This window comes from Melozone crissalis, unplaced genomic scaffold, assembly GCF_028551555.1.
Source record: "Melozone crissalis strain CALT ecotype California unplaced genomic scaffold, PUWL_Pcris_2 ptg000018l_1, whole genome shotgun sequence".
Taxonomy (NCBI): domain Eukaryota; kingdom Metazoa; phylum Chordata; class Aves; order Passeriformes; family Passerellidae; genus Melozone; species Melozone crissalis.
The window spans coordinates 27,382,300-27,398,840 of NW_026535796.1; the positions used below are offsets into that span (position 1 = coordinate 27,382,300).

Here is a 16,541-nt window from a genome sequence, read left to right on the forward strand (position 1 = left end):
GGCCTGCCAGCGCGGCCGCCCTGCCCTCCATAGGCGCCCGGCGCTCTGCCTCCGCGGCCGCTCCCTCCTCCCGCCCGCCCCCGCGCCGCGCCCGGGCCGCGCCGCCCCGGCCGGCGCGCACCCCCGCGGCGGAGGCAGCGCACCTCCCCGGGCACGGGGGCCAGCCGCTCGCCGAGCCTCGGTCCGTGCAGGCAGTCTGCCGGCCTGCCCCGGGAGGAGGGCCCGGTAGGAGAGGCGGCCAAGCGGTAGCGGTAGCAACGGAGGAGCCGGCAGCGTGCGCAGCCCAGGGTGGCTGTGCGACCGAGCTCCTTCCCCGCTGCGCTTGCCTGCTGTCGCCCACCTCCCTGTCAGTGTTACCGCCCCCGGCCTGCGAGCAACATGAGAGTAGTGGCTTTGATCAGGTAACGCGCTGACGGAGCGCCTATGTGAGCGAGCGAGGGGCGTCTCGCAGGCGGAGAGAGAGCGCGGGGAGAAGCCCTGCCTGCCCGGGGGTCGCGCTCCACCCAGCGCCACCCGGGAGACCCGCCCGGCCCTTTCCGCTCGGCCTTCCCGCCCATGCGCTTCCTGCTGCCTCCCTTCCCCTGGCCTGGCGACGCGTTCCTAGCCGGTTCTGCCCGTGGCCCCTGCAGTGGCCGCCTGCGAGTGCCGCCGCGGGCCGGTCCCTGCCTGCGCGTAGGGAGAGACTGGGAAGAATTCCCGTGTTACCGCAGAATTCAGGAATAACTGGTCTATTTTTAAAACTAAACAAGCAAACCCCAAACAAATAAACCACCCCACAACCGACCAGCACAGCCGCAGTCCCCCAGCCCAAACCAGACGTACAGTTATCTGCCCCAGTCGCTTGCGCTGCGGTGTCCCGGGCTCTGCGTCTGCCGCGAGGCGGGAGCCGGAGCCGCCCGGGCCGCCGGCAGCGCCTTCGCCGGGGGCGCGGAGCGTGGGCCGCGTGTCCTGCTCTGAAAAACAGGGTTCTGCTCATTTGCACTTCAACATCCAGGTGCTTCTGCCTTCCAAGTACATTAAGCTCTTTCAGGATAGGTTTCCTAAACTCTTAACGATAGATTTTTGTAGTGTGTTTTTTTAGGAGAGATTAAATTTTGCCAGTTTTAAAGTGATGAAGCTAGCTCGTTTCAGTTGTTGGAGTTGGACACAGCCGCGTCTGTCAAGGGTTGCATCCTTCCCCCCCGCCCATGTTTTTTGTAAGTTTCTTTGTTAGTTTCTGCAATTCTTGTAATTTTTTTTAAAAGAAATGAACATTTTCTAATAAGGACACGTATGTGTTTTTCTTGAAGAAACAATAGTTAATTAAAAGAGAACAAGCTAGGAAGCCTCTAAGTGGAAAAGAATTGTGCAGATGTGAGCTGTGTATTTTTATTTTTGGGTGCAGTAGCTATTTACATAAGCCAAAACATTTAATGTATTAAATTCTTCAGGGAATGTCAAATATCAAACCTTGTTGAAACTGAGATTTGGCCACAACAACTGCAAATAATTCCAAACCTCATGCAAGGAGAAAATACAGGAAATGTTGTCTGTTTTTCTAGATTTGCTGAAATATGGTGTAGGGAAAATCAGCTGCAAATTTTTAAATTTTATTTTATAGATAAGACTTTGTCTTTCAGGATTATTTACTTTGATATTCTCAAAGCAGAGGAATGTGTTAAAAGGCAGGATGGAATAAAATCCTGTAAACAGGTTTCTAACACAATTGCTATTTTAATGGGCTATTTTACAAGGACGGATTTAGTTTCAGTAACAGTTTTAAGAAGAGTTTTAAAGAGACATCAAAGTGTCTGAAGTCTTTGTAACAGAGCTAGCCAAAGATCAGAGGGGAGAAAAAGGACTTGAAAAGTGCTTCTTACTTTTGCAAAGGTCAGGATTATGTATGAAACTACTTTAACCTGTTTTTTTTTCCTTGTAGAATGTTGGCCACACTAAAAGTTGATAGTCTTGTTTTAAGGTGGTATTTATGGGGTACACCCTGCATTTTGTTTTTTTTGTTTTGTGCCAAATCATAGACATTTTAAAGCCAGTCTTCAACCTGAAATAGGATGTTTTTCAACTCTATAAAATTCTTCTAGAATTTTCTGAACTGTAAGTGGTTATACTTGTCTATAGAAAGGAATTTTGCTTAGAAGTCTTTTATAGGTTCATATCTTCACAGTTACCCAGGAGTTTTTTTTCTTCTGGTATTTTGTTTATAAGCTTGCCTGTTAACATGCTTGCAGAACCCTGACTGACCTCACTTTGGAGCTTTCTACAGAAAGACCTGTGGCTTTTTTTCTGTGCTGGGAATTGAGAGGGGTCCCCAGGATATCTCAGTACTTGTCTTCATCTCCCTTCTGTGGACTGTTCTGAGTCCACCTTCCTCCCATGGGCATGGGCTGGCTGGTTTCCTTGGTCTTAACCATGTTGTGTTTTACATTTAGTTTGGAAGGTCTTGTGGGTGGGCACCATGTAGTTTGTTTCTTGATACTGGTAGTTTTCAGGACTATGGTAAATAATACAGAGAATAAATAACAGGACAGTACCATGTGATTCAGTAAGCCCAGATTTCCACCTACTAACTGGTAGTCCAATGTAAGCAATATGGATATCAATATGCTTCTTAAAATTTCTTTATGTGTATATATATACACATAAATTAAGTGGAAGGATGAATATATTTATTCTGGTGACATTTTAATTTTTGATTTCAATTTTTTAAAATATTAAAACACTGCAAACAGCATAGGCAATTATCTATTGTCATACAATTATTTTTCTGAAGTGCTGTTTGTAGCTGAAATCAGAACCAGTGGGAGACTTTTATTTTTCAGCATAAAGTCACTCAGAAGGAAATGAGTCTTTGTCTCATTACTCTAAGCCTGGAAGTTCAAATTATGAAGTGAATACTGTTGACATTTTCAAGGTATCAAGAACGGTGTCCAAAAGGAATGAATGTATGATTTAAATTTTTTTTGTGTCTGTATATAGTTTAGAAGAAAGTTGCTGGTCTGCATTAGAAGAATGTTAAGTAGAGATGGATCCTCCAAGTAGGATTCTATCATATTTATATTTACTTTTTAGCACTGAAACAGAAGCAGCTGCTTTATGAAAATCTGTCAAGAACAAAAGGATGCCATGTTTTACACTATTTCTACTTCAGATTTGAATTACACAACAAGTTCAAGACAGCATACAGAATTTCTGCGTGGATAAAAGCAGAGATTTAGGGGAGTAGCTAAAGGGTTACATTCCTCTAGGACACTTTCAAGCTTTTGGGCAGAGGGCCCAGATAAAAGGGAGAGCTTAAAGCTGGAAATTCTGAAGAAGTTTGTTTCAAAATCACAGAATCATTTAGTTTGCAAAACACCTCCCAAGATTATCAAGTCCAACATTTGGCCGATCACCACTTGTCAATTAGGCCATAGCACCAAGTGCTATGTCCAGTCATTTCTTTAACATCTCCAGGGGTGATAGCTGCACCACCTCCCTGGGCAGCCCATTCAAATGCTTGACAACTCTTCCCATGGAGAAATTTTTCCTGATGTCCAATGTGGACCTCCCTTGGTGCAGCTTGAGGCCATTTCCTCTTATTCTTCACTTTTTTTCTGGTTGAAGACGCCAAGCCCCACCTTGCTCCAACTCCCTTTCAGGTAGAAATAGTAATAGTGTGACCACAAGGAGCGCAACAGTCTATTGTAGCAAGGACTGCTTGTACTATATGTTCTCCTGTGCAAGTCTCAGTGACTCTAAAACAAAATGCAGTTTTACAGAGCTTGTATAGATCTCTGTCGAAGTTCCTGCCATGGATTTTGTGTCTTGGCATTTAAAGAAGCTGCATAGAATCTCCACCTGCAGTTGTAGTTTGAAGGCCAGAAGTCTGAACATGGATCTTTTAAGCAGTGTGTGTTCTAGATCACTTTTACTGTAGGTTGTAATGTTTCTTTTTCTATTGATTAAAACCCATAGAGATACTTTTTCAGTTACATCAAGAGAACAGAATTCTTTCCTCACTGGTAGCAGAAAAGGTTCCTGCAGATCTTGAATGAATGTCAAAATTAATTGTATTCTCTGTGTTGAAGAATTATCTCTTGGCCTCAAACAAGAGTATGATCATGTTTGCTTTTATATTTTTTACTAGCATTAATAATTTTTTATTTGCAGTGAAATGCAGTAAAAAATTCATATGTTCTATGCAGTGACAACTGAAACTACTGCCTGTAATAATTGAAGTTTTTGAGAATGGAAAATATGTTCAAAATGTTGAAGGTTTGGGCAACATATCCCATGAAGGAGAAATGTTATTCCTGACATATAGGATCAGTGAAGTTGGAGAAGACCTTTAAGGTGTTGAGTCCAACCATTAACCTAACACTGCCAAGCCCACCACTAAAATGTATCCCTAGGCATCACCTCTACATGACAGACTTAATTTGAAAGGATTACTAATGCTGGCAACTCACTGGAGCAGGTTTTGGGGTTTTGATCCAAATTGACTAGTAATGAGTGCATACTAATTCATCTCTGGAATAAAAGCTACTCTTTGAGGAGATTCCAGTGGCAGTGGCTCTTCTTCATGTAACCTCTCAGAATAATAGTAAGATACAAAACTCTTTATGTGATTTATGGTTACTGTATTTAGGCACTATGCATATGTAGTAAATGTGTGGTGAATTCATTCTTTTTCTACTGTTACTATTCTACAGCTCTTCGTATTTCAAAACTTTATAAACAGCTCTGATAATACTTACTTTTGAACAGTTAAAGTTATAAGAGGCTAAAACTTCTATCTGTGCTTTTATTGCCACTATTTTCTTCTCCTTACAGTGGTGGGAAGGACAGTTGTTACAATATGATGCAGTGTGTTGCTGCTGGGCATCAGATTGTTGCTCTTGCCAATTTAAGGCCTGCTGAAAATACAGGTATGAAAGCCACATTTCTTGCAGGAAATTTTTAAAAAATAGAAACAACGGAATCACAACCATGCCTGAATTAAGTTCCCGTATGTGTTTTGTCTGGTTTTGCATATTGAAGGCCAATACAGAGACTTGAAAGAGGTATAAAAAAGAAGACGCTATGGAGATGTATTAAGTGTATTTTTCCTTAAGGGGAAAAAAGCCCACAAGGAGAGAAGATCAATTAGAAAAAGGCTTACACAATTTGAAAATGAGAATATTGATATCCTGGTGGTAAACAAAGGGGTTGTGTGAGGTCAGTAGCACAACTGCTAAAAGCTGATAGATGATGTCATCAACCAAAACTAGCACTGTACTTCTAGAAATGTTCTAAACTGGTGCTCAACTAAATGCTGTAAACCATTCCAGCTGCCAAAAATGTGCCATTGTGCTGCTGCTCATCCATTTTTATCTTTTTGTGTCTTTCTCCATTATTGTAACCAGCATCTGTGAACTGCATTGAGACTGCATTGAGGAACTGATGTGGGTTGAGATTGACCTCGATACATGTATTTTCCTGCTTTTTTCCTTTTAGACTAGAATGGGGTTTTTTGATCAGTTTCTCATGGGCTACAGTTTATTTCTATGACAAAGGATGGGAGAAACTCAGGTATCCAGTGTGAGCTGAGAGGATGAGCTAAGTATTTGTATATTGAACTAGAGCACAAATTGAAGTGAGACTGGAAAAGCAAGTGAGTTGTTTCCAGTTGGTAGGGGAGAATGCTAAAGTATGTTAACTAGGTTCACTGTTCAACATATGTTAAGCAATTAAGTGTGGTATTTGGTAACGGTACAGTAGGAGGGTACACAGAAAGGGAAGGAAAAAGGGAGCTGCCATCGCAAATGAGTCACGGGCAGAACTGGCAAATGCTAGGAGAGTGTAGGAAAAATTTATTTTCTGGGTAGCTAGGACATCATAATCTCTAATCTTGTTGAAATATGTTTTCTTCAAACTAATTTATCCTCATCAGAAATGTAGTATATTATCATTAAAATCATAAAATGCTCTCTTTAAGTGTGTGGTTGGAAATTTTATAGAAAGTTAATTGAGGTGCTTCAGGCAATAGTGGATTCCATGCCATTCTTTTTATTTTATCTCGTACCACTGTTGCCTGGAGAGTCTCAATTAATAAAGAAACTGTGTATTCTAAGCAGAATGTCACATAAAGACTTTGTCATGTTCATGTATGTTGAAACCACTGAATTTGCCCTTAAATCTACTCTTCTGGTGTGAGTTGGCTAGTTGTGATTAGGGGTTTGGATTTGCCTGTTTTGTGCAGAACCGAATCTGTTGTGTGGCATCGAAGGTGACTGACCTAATTCCTACATCACAAATCAGTTATCTTGGTCAGTTACAGACCTTCTTTGTAAGATGTGCTACACAGGTATACAGCAGAAATGCTTGATGCCTCTGTGTAAATTCAGAGAAGTACCAGAGTTACAAATTAGCATTTAAATAGTGAACTTTGTTAGCTTGTAATAAAGTGGAGATTTCACCAATAATGATATATTACTTTATAAATCACTTAGAAATATTATCTGAAAAAAATATGTATAAATGATTTATTGTATAGTTTGAGATGTAATTCTAATTCATGATACTTGCATTTTTAGCTGCTTTTTCCTTATCTGATGGCTACAAACTGCTTGTAAGAAAATTTGGTTAATTTTTTTCTCATGGTTAAGGAAATAAGCTTTTTACTTATTAGACAGTGTCAAAACGTTGTAGTGGTCTACTTTTATTCCACCTAAGTAGAGGTAGTCTCCTTTTGCAATGACCATGATAAAAATTTTAGCAGTAAAGGTTTTTGTACATTTTGACAACCTTGTTCAAGTTGCTTGTTCTGAATATTGCAGTGCATTACAATTTTCTTGATCTGAGTATGTTGAAATACATCTAAGTTTGTGTCTCTGACCTGTCTTCCTGTTAAAATTACCATGTGAATGGAAGCAGAATTGAAATGATAGGAGATTTTTTGGATGAAGCAGGAAGAAGGAAAGGCACCACAATTTGCAAATAGGCAGCATGTTTGTGACAGATGTCTTCCTCTCCATACGTCTGTTGGGTGGAGAAATCTAGTTTTTTTTCTTTCCATGTTTATAGTGGTGTTGTCACCAAACATCTGTTTGTGAACTGAAAAATATTAACATTTAGATTTTCTCAGTACTTTGTAGTATTGTGATTGTTTGTAATTGTTGCAACAATGTACCTGATATAGTTGTTTCTTAATTGTGGCAGGGCAGACTGATGAATTGGACAGCTATATGTATCAGACAGTAGGACACCATGCCATTGACCTATATGCTGATGCATTGGATTTGCCACTCTATCGTGGTTTTATAAAGGGTACCAGTGTGAATACTGGAAGAGTATATACTGCATGCCAGGAAGATGAGGTTGAAGACCTTTACCAGCTTATGAAACTTGTTAAGGTATGCTGATTGAAAGCAATTATATAGTTGGGGATAATTATATTGCTTAATTAATTTATGAATTTAAGTAAATGATCCACTTAGGTTTTTAAGGAAAACTGTAAGAAAAAAATGGAAGACTTTTACAGGTTTTACTTCTATTCCTTTCTTCTTCCTTGCTCTGTAAATATATGGTATAACTATATTCCTTTTCCCCCAATGTAAATCATACTTATTAATCTTCATTTCAAGCCAAAACCTTTTTCCTATTTAATGAAAAGACCTGTAACAGGAGCTTGGCATGTACAACAAAAAGCATAATTGTGACAATCATCTATAAATAGAATATTTAGCTTATTTTTCACTTGTAATAATGTATCGCTTGATTACTGTAATGAAATCTTTTGGATTTTGTGCACTTATCAGTGTGTGGGAAGTAATGTCTAGACATTTCCATTTGAGTACACTTATGATGTGTAAAGCAGAATCTGTTATTTGTTTGTATGTTGCGTGTCATTCTCCAAGTATTACAGAATATTTCACAATGATAGTTTTGATTCTGGTAGCCCTGTGATTATATTCTAAGATATGACACGGTAGCAATAACATATATCAATCCTTTTTAGCTGTAAAATGAATTACAGAGAGACAATGAACCACTTTCTAAACCACTTAAAATTTATTCTCTGGTCTTTTTCAAAATCTTTCATACAGTACGTTATTTCTACCGATACTAAATCAGACCTCATTGAAAAAACAGAAAACTTCATGTTGGTTCTGGAGGTTTTCTACAATGTTTGAGTGAACATACTGTGTCCATTCCAGCTAACTGTGTTGATTACTGCAGTGTGCAGTACTAAAACCAATACACTGTTCAGAAAATCATAACTTCTATTTTAAAGAAAGTAAATATGTGATTTTATTGATCAAACTGGTATAGACTACTTAATGAAACTTCAGATAAAGGTGTTTGTAGTCTTCATGTCAGGTATTGAACATTTTCTGGCTCGCTTGCCTTCATTAAAATGATAATTGGGATTCATGAACCTAAATACTTCAGGCTTTATTCTGTATTCAGTTAAAAAAAAATTCAAATTGCAGATAAGACCTAAGAATGTGGTTTGAATGCAGAGTACTTCCTGACCCATCTTGGAGTCGAATGTTGCATCTTGTAAACATTTTTGGCAAAGAAATTATGTTGTTTTAATGTAAAATCAAGATCATAGACCTGTGTTGGAGTTTGAGACTACAGAGCAGGAAAATAGTTGATGTAGGCAGTACAGCCTCTAGTTGTGCTGGGCAGGCTTAGGTTGGATATTAGGAAACATTTCTTTACTGAAAGGGCATTTCTTTGCATTGAACCAGGCTACTTGGGGAAGTGCTTGAGTCACTGTCTCTGGAGGGATTTAAAAGTTGTGTGGACTGAGTGCCTAGAGACATGGTTTAGTGGTGGACTTGGCAGTGTTAGGTTAATGGTTAGACTCAATGGTTTCAAGGGCATTTTGCAATCTAAATGATTCTGTGATTATACTCTAGAGTGCTTCACAGAGGTTTTAAATGGAATGTGCATATCCTGCAGTACAGGAATCAAAAGAAATATGATACAGCAGTTTTAAATTATTTTTGAACCATGATAGTATTAGAAATTAGAAGGACTGATATCTACTGTCTCTTAAAGCTGCATGCTAGCAGCTTTCTGCTGCTGGGCAAGGTAATAAATTACTGATCAATTTAATTAAAAATGGGCAAATTAGTGGCAATTAAGATGATACTTCCTCTGCACTTCTTGCTGTCTTTGGAGGAATGGATCCCTGACATAAATTAATGCTAGTGTTAAATCTTGACAACTTCTGCTTTGGAAGTTTGTACATGATAATTATAACTATAGCTGAAAAAGATGTTATCATGTTGTCTGGAACTAAATAACTATTTATTTCCTGTATAGAAATATTAAGCCCACTATAAGATATCCTCAAGTTATAAATATTAACGATATACTGCCTTTATGTTAGACTTTGTATAATGATGTCTTTACAGTGCAACCTAGCTATGGAATTCTGAGACAAAAGTTTCAGTAAGTGTCTTGTATATTTTGATGAATAATTGCAAAATTATGTGGAGAAGTAAACTACTGCAACTGTGGTATTTTAGTTCTAAGAAGACTACTAACTTTTTTTTCTTTGTTAGCAATAACTTTGAAATCTTTCTGGTTTTATTTTTTCACATTTTTTAATAACTGCTGTTTTGTAGCTTTACTATTTAAGTCTTACTTAAGATTTTGCTTTAGGAGGTTTTTTTCCCAGATGTTAATAGTTTTAAACAGAGAAGTCAATTTGCATTCTCTTGAAGGGAGGGGATGAAATCTGTGGATGCCTTGTCAAAACCATCTTTGAGTGACTGTAATTTTAAAACACTGGTCAAATAACATAGCTCTTTTTTCAGTAAATGGTTTGGGGCCAGGGCTACAGGAAAGGTGTGTCTAAATCAAAATCACAGAGTGTACCTTACGTTTCCATTGGCAAAGAACACTTCTGTTGCAAGTACTTATTTAGTAAAAAGTTAAAACACTTTAAAAAAACTTTATGAATTTGGAAGTATACAATGTTTTTAAAAACAGTGCTATGAGAACAAGATTTCTAAAGAATTAAATATTCCCTCACAGTTCTGTGAAACCCAAGACAACAGTCCTGTTCTAGTTCATGTGACTCAGTGAGTAATACTGACTGTCATTGACTGTAAACCTATTAATTTTATTGTCACAAACCCAAGTGATTGATAGGTATAAAGGAAATTTATATCTATTTTTTAGTTGCCTAATGCTACGTTTTAGATTCTGTATTGAGTACATATTGTGAAACATATCTGAGTACTTGTATGATGTCTAAATATATCTTACTATGTGGTCTTCACCTGATAGTAGAATATTTACTTCGTGAGATGTGTAAGTCCTGAACTCTAAAGAATAATTTATTTTCCTCTCAATGTTACTGAATGGGGATTGCTGATATCCTTCTTTGTCCATGTTTGTTACTGTATGTATTAGAGATTTTCCTAGCCAAGCCTGTAAGCACTAGAGTTTCTTAGTTACCTGAATTATCTTTTAGGAGTTTTATAATGGCACTGTCTTTGAAATGTGGTAAGAAACTGTATTTCTTTTCCTCTAGTGGCAGGAAAGACTGGAGCATGAGGGCATTTTTGTGAAACTTTCATACAACATTTCAATTTAGGCAATATTTAACTGTATTGTCCCCCTTTCAATGTAATTATGGTCTTGTTCAAGTAATACAGTGATGTTTCATGCCAGCACATACACAAGTGATATTAGATGGGTTGAGTGTTGGATTGTTTTCTGTATCTCATGGAACTATGGCTTAACTTTTGTTTAGGGCAATGGTTGTAGCAGCTTCCAGACTAAACAGACCAATGCAAGATACTTTATTTTCAGGAGACAATTCTGTCCTCTTACAAATTCTTTACCTTATCTACTCCATACGTCTTTGCCTTTGTTTGGTAAATTTCCAGTGTTGAAGTAATTTGTAGAATTCTTGAACTAGGTAAAAATGTCTTTCTTCTAGCTCTGCTTTTTCAAATTTTTGATGACATGCTTAATTGCTTTTTTTTTAATTAGTATTTTAAAAATTGATATTTTTGTATTTTTTTATATTTATCCATGTTTATTATAAATCATGCAAATGGACTTTTAGTGGATTCTCATTTTCAACATGTTATTTCTGTCAGAGTCTTTTTGTTGTGCTCTTTGTGGATTTAGAACCCTCAAACTTTCAAAAAATATGGAGTTCACTTGAAGTAAATTTATAAATTGGCTCTCAGGACTGAAGCAGTAATAATTATGAAATCATCCATTGATCATCAGCTGAAAAATAAATATTAATGTTGGATATATACGACGTATGAAACATTTGAATAATAGCAGCCTTTGGTTGTGGCGCTGTTTCATTTCATCAGTGATGTGGAACGGAAGGAAAGGAGATTTATTTTCTAAAATATGGTTGCATTTTGGAACAGTGATCTTACAGCAGTCAGTCACTAAGAATGAATAACATTTTTTAGTTACAGAAATAAAGAGCTAAATGATACAACGTGACTCCTGTATGTAATAATTACTTTTTAATAACAGGCTCATGATTTTTTAAAATGGTCCAAGTCTGATGTTTAGTGAAGACAGAAAGTATTCCGGTCTGAGTTAAAATTGCAATAGCAGTGCCATTTTAGATGTTACTTAAGATACTTCATCTCAAAGTACTTGAGCTGTGTGGATTCAGGTGGAATAGAAGTAACTTAGGTCCTGTCAGTATTCAGTGAAACTCCCTGAGATTTCTTCAGGAAACAGTTCTTCAGGGTTTGAGATGAGTGGATAAATGAAAATATAATGTTATTTTGTGGCCTTCAGATAGGGATTAATTAAATCATGGAACCCAAAACTTTCAGTTCCTTGATATTGCTAGTAGTCTTCCATGCTAAGGAAATGGTCTTTCTTTTACCCTTCTCCAGAATTCAGCTTCTGTGGCCAATGGGTGGAATGAGTTCTCAGATTCAGAGTGATTGCTGACTTTCTGTGACTTTTGTACAAAGATTTAGGTGATCCTACCAGGAAAAATACATGAAAAGTGTAATGTAGTATTCTGTCACAGCATTGCTTCATTGTCTTCTGTTCCAAGACACATATAAAAGATACTGTAAAGTATATAGGAATAATCACTTGATTTTCAGATGTTTGGTATATGTGGCTTCAGTTGTAGTATGTACATGATAAAGGCTAGTAGTTACTCTTAACTCATACAAATAAGGTTTGCAGAATTTCTTAGGAGTCTTAAAGAGGCCAAATAATTATAAGATGTAGAATACTGATTGATTTGAAGAATCTCTGATCTGAGGTCCTCAGTGTGCTCATCAAATTACTTTTGCAGTTTATGAGTTCAGACAAAGTAGATAGCTTTCCCCTCACACTTAAGGGATTCACAGAGTTCAGAGGTGTGCAGAAGAGTTCTGTTCTAGTAATCTCCCATGTTTTCATTGAAAAATTTTCCCTGTTATGATTTGAATGGTCTGTAGATATATGGATTAATACCTTGGAGTTTTATGTCTCAGTATTTTGGAGAAATACAAATTATACAAAGAGCTACTTTTCTTTATGCTGAATTTCCAAAATAATCACTTCTCCATAATTTTTGTTGCCTACATTATGATAATTGCAAGTAACTGTGCCCTTAATAATGTGATAGATTATATCTAATTCAACAGTTCAAATACAGGATTTTTTTATGGCAAGTGAAATTATACCATAAGTATTGAAAAAAAATTGTAAAAAAATCTTCAATGCCCAGTTGAAGGAAACTGTGATAGATAAAACAATGGAAGTTATTGATTGAGTCCTTTAGTAGTTGTGTGGATTTAATGAACATTTGGAGACCACATCTCCTTAGCACAGTTCTTTTTGTCTTTAAACATGCAAGTTAAATGGGAACTTTTAGAAATTGTATGAAGTAGTTGCCTACACTGACAAGAATTAAGTAACTGTGCTTCTTGATAAAATAAGATTTTTTTTGAGAGAGAAAATATTTGCTGTGTTTTTTCATAGACTTGGTTCCTTCACCTTTTATAATGAGTAAATTTTTATCTGCAAGGATTTGGATTGCCCCTTTACCCTCATCGTGTTAAATGGTTACAAATTTATAATAATGTTATTTTTTCTTTTAATTAATTCTGGATTGCAGTTTCATAGCTTCCTCCACCTCAGGAATGACTGTTGTCATTAGCAGTGGATAAAAGCATGAATGAAGGGAAGAGGGTAAGAAGTAATTGCATGGTTGGGAGTGATTTAAGTAGTGTAAAAATAATGATGTATCTTGTTTCATTCAAAACACAGGGTATATTTAGTTGTTGGGAAGGCTTTGTATGAATTTTAAAATGAGATGGGAACAGAGAAATTTTTTTAATCAATAGAATGCCTGAAATTCTGACCAGTTCAGGCAGGGTCAGGATTTTAATTTTTTCTTTTTTTTAGAGGGGGTTCTTCAGCAATATCTTTGAGGTAGTTTCTTACTGTGAGAAAATGTTGAGCTTTATGTATTTCTCCCTGTTAGGTGCGTGGAGTTGTTTCCACCCACTCCCTGTCTTGTTGTGTTAATACTGAATAAGCGGAGACAGTCAGGCTGGTGGTGAAAGATGGTAAGCAACCCTGAGGGCTTGTTCTGGTCAGCTTGAAACCTCTGATTGCCAGGTTTTCCTAATTTCCCATTTCCAGGGCATCTCTAGTGTGACCTTGCCTGCTGAATATGATGTTCTGGGTTGCAAGATTCTCACATGCATTTGGGAATGGGCAGCCAGGCATTGTTTACAGGACACCAAATGAACCATGCACTCACAGCAAGTTTGATAAACACACATTTCCTCCTTTTATCAGTGAGATTGCAGAATGTGAAGTATGAGTTTCCAGTTTTGCTCATTCCCTTCAGACCTTTTCCTGTTTAAAAACTGAATCTCACTAATTGGATGATGATACATCCTTAGATTTTGTTTTGCTTTCTTTGTTAGTGTTGTTTTGAATTCAGCTTACTGGTCACTGACATTTATTTCAGTGCCTACCTTGACCAGGTTTGATAGACTTTCAGATAAAAGCTTTCCATTTGTTCAACACAGAAAAGGTTCATCCCTATAAATGTAAAGTGAATGCTAATTAACAGTAATGACTTCTAATCACTTTGCTTTTATACTCCTTTAGGAGCACATCTATTATCCAATGCAGTTAAGTGAAATGCTTGTATATGAATCAACAATGCTGTATTTCTTCTCGCAGCTCTTGCTCATAATCAAGCTTTGAATAAATTACGATAGTAAAATTGGTTTTAATGTGTTCTATTGCATAGCGAGAAAGGAACCTTAAATATCTTGTTAAATATCTTGAATATTTAGAGAGTTATCTAGTAACATTTTGGCATTCGTTATTGTAGTTAAATGGAAAAATGCATTAAGATGTTTAAGTCAATTTTGTAAATATTATCAAAACTTTTTTCATCGTTTGAATTGTATTTAAGTGATGCGCACAGACGCAACAGTCTCCAAAGCAGCCCCATTTGTATCCAGCTGCGTGTCTCTAGGAATGCACTGCAAATTTCTGCCTTCAAATGCAGTTAAGTTTTACATAGAAGGAACATGTTTTATGCCTTGAGAACTTCATCTGGTGTCATAGAGTGTATATAGAGGTTAATAGACATTTATGCATTTCTTTTGTTAGTACTCTGTATCTAACAAACTGTTAGGTTTTTTTATGTGTGTGAACTGCTTGTATGCCTGCCATCATATACACTTAAAAAAGGTGTATAAAAGTAATACTAGTGAAATTTTTATCAACAGCTGGAAACAATAAAATAAGAGGAAATTTTATTTTAGCAAAACTTTGCCAGAAACAATGCTGAGGAAAAGAGATTACTAGACTGGTAGAATATTTAAAAATTTTAAAAGAATTCTGGTTTAGGAACAGAATTAGGCTAAAGACAACATATATGAATTTGAAATTTAACAAACTTTTCCACTTAGTATTGCACATGCGGGGCCTGTCTGTAAGGCAGAAGTGGCAAAACCTTGATGGAACCCATTTCTGACATGAACATTAGTTTTTGTTTTATCTTCTCTTAATAAGCTGCTTGAAACAATTACTGAAATGACTTAGAAATTCTAGGTCTCAGTGTCTGTGAGGGAACTGAGGTCTTGCTTAGTCAATATATTTGTGTTGTCTGGTTTTGCAATTTCTAAAAAAAAATAGGTTTTCATTTTCTGTGGCAGTTTCCTTTCATGTAGTACATCTGTCTTTGCATGCTTAGAGACAATTCTTTCACAGTTACCATCACAGTTCTTATGGATGTGGATGGGAGTGAGTATCCACAGGCACCGTCTGTGGTTTTGATTTTGTTTGTTTTGTTCACTCATTCACATAGCTTTAGACAATTTTCTGGTATGTTTCATTTGCTTGAGCATGTTTGCTGTTAACATTTATTCTTTGGTTTATTACAAAATCATTGCCTAACTTAATTTCAAATTACCTTCCATGTAGTGCTCTTTAAATGTGAGTTTGTGTCAGTGTTCATAAAAGTCCCATTTATTTTGCTGTAGTACTGCTTGTGGGTCTTCCCACCACAATGTGGGGAAAAAAGTAACACCTTTTTTCTCTGAAGTCTCATTAAATGACTGATACTATCCATATCTTATTTCAGTACTTCTCTTTCATAATTCACATCTTAATAATGTTTTGAAAATATAAAAATGAAAAATGCAAAAAATGTTAATTGTTCTGTACTGTTCTGTAGCTGGCTGTTTTATATTATTTGCAATTCTCATTAGGCAGTGCTAAAATACATTTCAAAATTTATTACATTAAAAATTTTAATTGGGGTTATTTCTAATAAAATAAGATCAAAGACAGGCAGACTTTCATGTAAACTAACAGTAAAACATTTATCAAATTAGTTTTCATAAATATTTGTATCTCTGAAGCCCATTTATTATAAAAAAAATATTTTTGCATAGATTTACTAAGTTATTTATGCTGACTTATTTAACATACTTTCCCCTTTCATATGAATGTCAAGCACACAGCAGTTTCAGGGTTACATTCTTTTCAGCTGGACACTTGCTGGTTTTGATCGGTATATTTAAAGGTACTTCTGGAAAGGGTGGGACTTAATTTGCTTTATATTGCACCAACGTTACTGCTTTCAAAATATAAATGATTGATTTGTAAGTGTCATGAAAAGGAATAAAACAGAACTGGTCTTTTACTCTATGAAAGGACTGTATCATGTGAAGATATTCTTTCTGTTGATAAATTCTGCCTGTGGAAGAATTGCATAACACTCATCACTCATTTTCATATTGATTATGAGTGGGATTCCAGTAATAGGTTGCTGTTTGCAAAGGATAAGGCGGCACTATGATTAGTTACCTTTTCCATAGAAAGCACTACAAAGGAAAATGCCAAATGTGTGCACTGCAGTATTCCTATCAGCCTGACAGTCTGTTACATGAACTTTTCTTTCAGTCCATTTTCTGTCAGAAATACAGCTTCAATGTTTTTGCCTTATTATTGTTTTAGGTTTAGTGCATTTGCATGCTCTCCTAACTCCTGTTAGGATTCTTTCTTTAGTCAGTTATTTATTTTCCTGACAATCTTCTATA

General features: G+C 36.7%; 1 protein-coding gene across 4 annotated transcripts in view; it reads left to right on the top strand.

Annotated features, from left to right (window-relative positions):
• Nucleotides 1-255: 255 nt before the first annotated feature.
• The window catches only part of DPH6 (diphthamine biosynthesis 6), a 184,450-nt gene continuing 168,164 nt past the window's right edge, over nt 256-16,541 (top strand). For 3 of the 4 annotated variants that reach the window (XM_054275838.1, XM_054275837.1, XM_054275839.1), the window contains exons 1-3: nt 256-401; nt 4,810-4,904; nt 7,177-7,370. In XM_054275838.1, coding sequence (XP_054131813.1) covers nt 379-401; nt 4,810-4,904; nt 7,177-7,370 — 312 coding nt within the window. In that variant the 5' untranslated portion in view covers nt 256-378. Of the gene's footprint in view, nt 402-4,809; nt 4,905-7,176; nt 7,371-16,541 lie in introns of those variants that run through there. The other variant, XM_054275840.1, reaches the window with a different exon arrangement.